General features: G+C 58.5%; 1 protein-coding gene across 1 annotated transcript in view; it reads right to left on the bottom strand.

Moving 5' to 3' along the window:
• Nucleotides 1–11: 11 nt before the first annotated feature.
• LOC104497524 (A disintegrin and metalloproteinase with thrombospondin motifs 7-like) overlaps nt 12–1,072 on the bottom strand; it is a gene marked incomplete at both ends in the record, with an annotated part of 9,011 nt that continues 7,950 nt past the window's right edge. Inside the window, one exon of the mRNA XM_010140790.1 lies at nt 12–66. Coding sequence (XP_010139092.1) covers nt 12–66 — 55 coding nt within the window. The remainder of the gene's footprint in view (nt 67–1,072) is intronic.

Below are 1,072 nucleotides of genomic sequence, written 5' to 3'. Positions count from 1 at the left end.
TGCGTCCCGGCCTGTGCTGCAGCGCACGGTCCTCCAGATCGCGCCCACGCCGCAGGTGACTGAGCACTGCAACACACCAGGCACATTCCTGCCCCTCTCCTCTCCCACTGGACCCAGCGGGGCTGTCCCCTGATGTCCCCAATGCCCCTGACACCCCACGGTTGGCTCTGGCCAAGGACAGAGCCCCATGGCCCAGCAGAAAGGTCCCTGGGGACTCAGCTCATCGCCCTCTCTGTGGGCATCAGGAGGGGTGCTGCTCCCCGCAGCGAGAGGCTCCTCTCTGACCAGCACCACACCAGGCAGCTCTCGGGCTGGGGGAAAATGAGAAGAACCCTCCTCCATCACCTAGGTCAGTCACCTCCAGCCTGGCTGGGACAGTCCTTCCTCTCCTGTTCAGCTTTAGGCTGCCAGCAGGATTCTCACGCCACAACTCTGAACCCCAGCAGCAACGGCCATTGCCCCACAGCAGTGTCCCAGCCACAGGAAACTGGGCAGCACTGGGGAGCTTCAGCTGGGGGGCCTTTAGCTTTTTTGCTGCTCAGTCTCTCTTAATCAGCACTAACGGCTTCACCCATATCACTGCTGTCTCACCAAGCTCTGGATCATGCCCATCTTTCACCATGCTGCTCGTCCCTCCAGTAAAAATTTCTCTCCACCTGAAAGGCAGCGCCTCCACCTCCTCTTCTGGATCCACCCCTCACTGTGCAGAGTAACCTGATTTATTTTTTTTTTTGCTGCTCAGTCTCTCTTAATCAGCACTAACGGCTTCACCCATATCACTGCTGTCTCACCAAGCTCTGGATCATGCCCATCTTTCACCATGCTGCTCGTCCCTCCAGTAAAAATTTCTCTCCACCTGAAAGGCAGCGCCTCCACCTCCTCTTCTGGATCCACCCCTCACTGTGCAGAGTAACCTGATTTATTTTTACAGAATCACAGACTGGTCTGGGTGGGAAGGGACCTTCCGAGCTCACCCAGCGCAACCCCCTGCAGGGAGCAGGGACATCTGCACCCAGAGCAGGGGGCTCAGAGCCCCAAGGGCCAACCTGACCTGCCATGGGGCCAGGGATGG

This window comes from Buceros rhinoceros, unplaced genomic scaffold, assembly GCF_000710305.1.
Source record: "Buceros rhinoceros silvestris isolate BGI_N320 unplaced genomic scaffold, ASM71030v1 scaffold26437, whole genome shotgun sequence".
NCBI classification, from domain to species: Eukaryota; Metazoa; Chordata; class Aves; order Bucerotiformes; family Bucerotidae; genus Buceros; species Buceros rhinoceros.
Note: the sequence above shows the minus strand (reverse complement) of the source record. Positions and strands in the feature narration are given on the sequence as shown.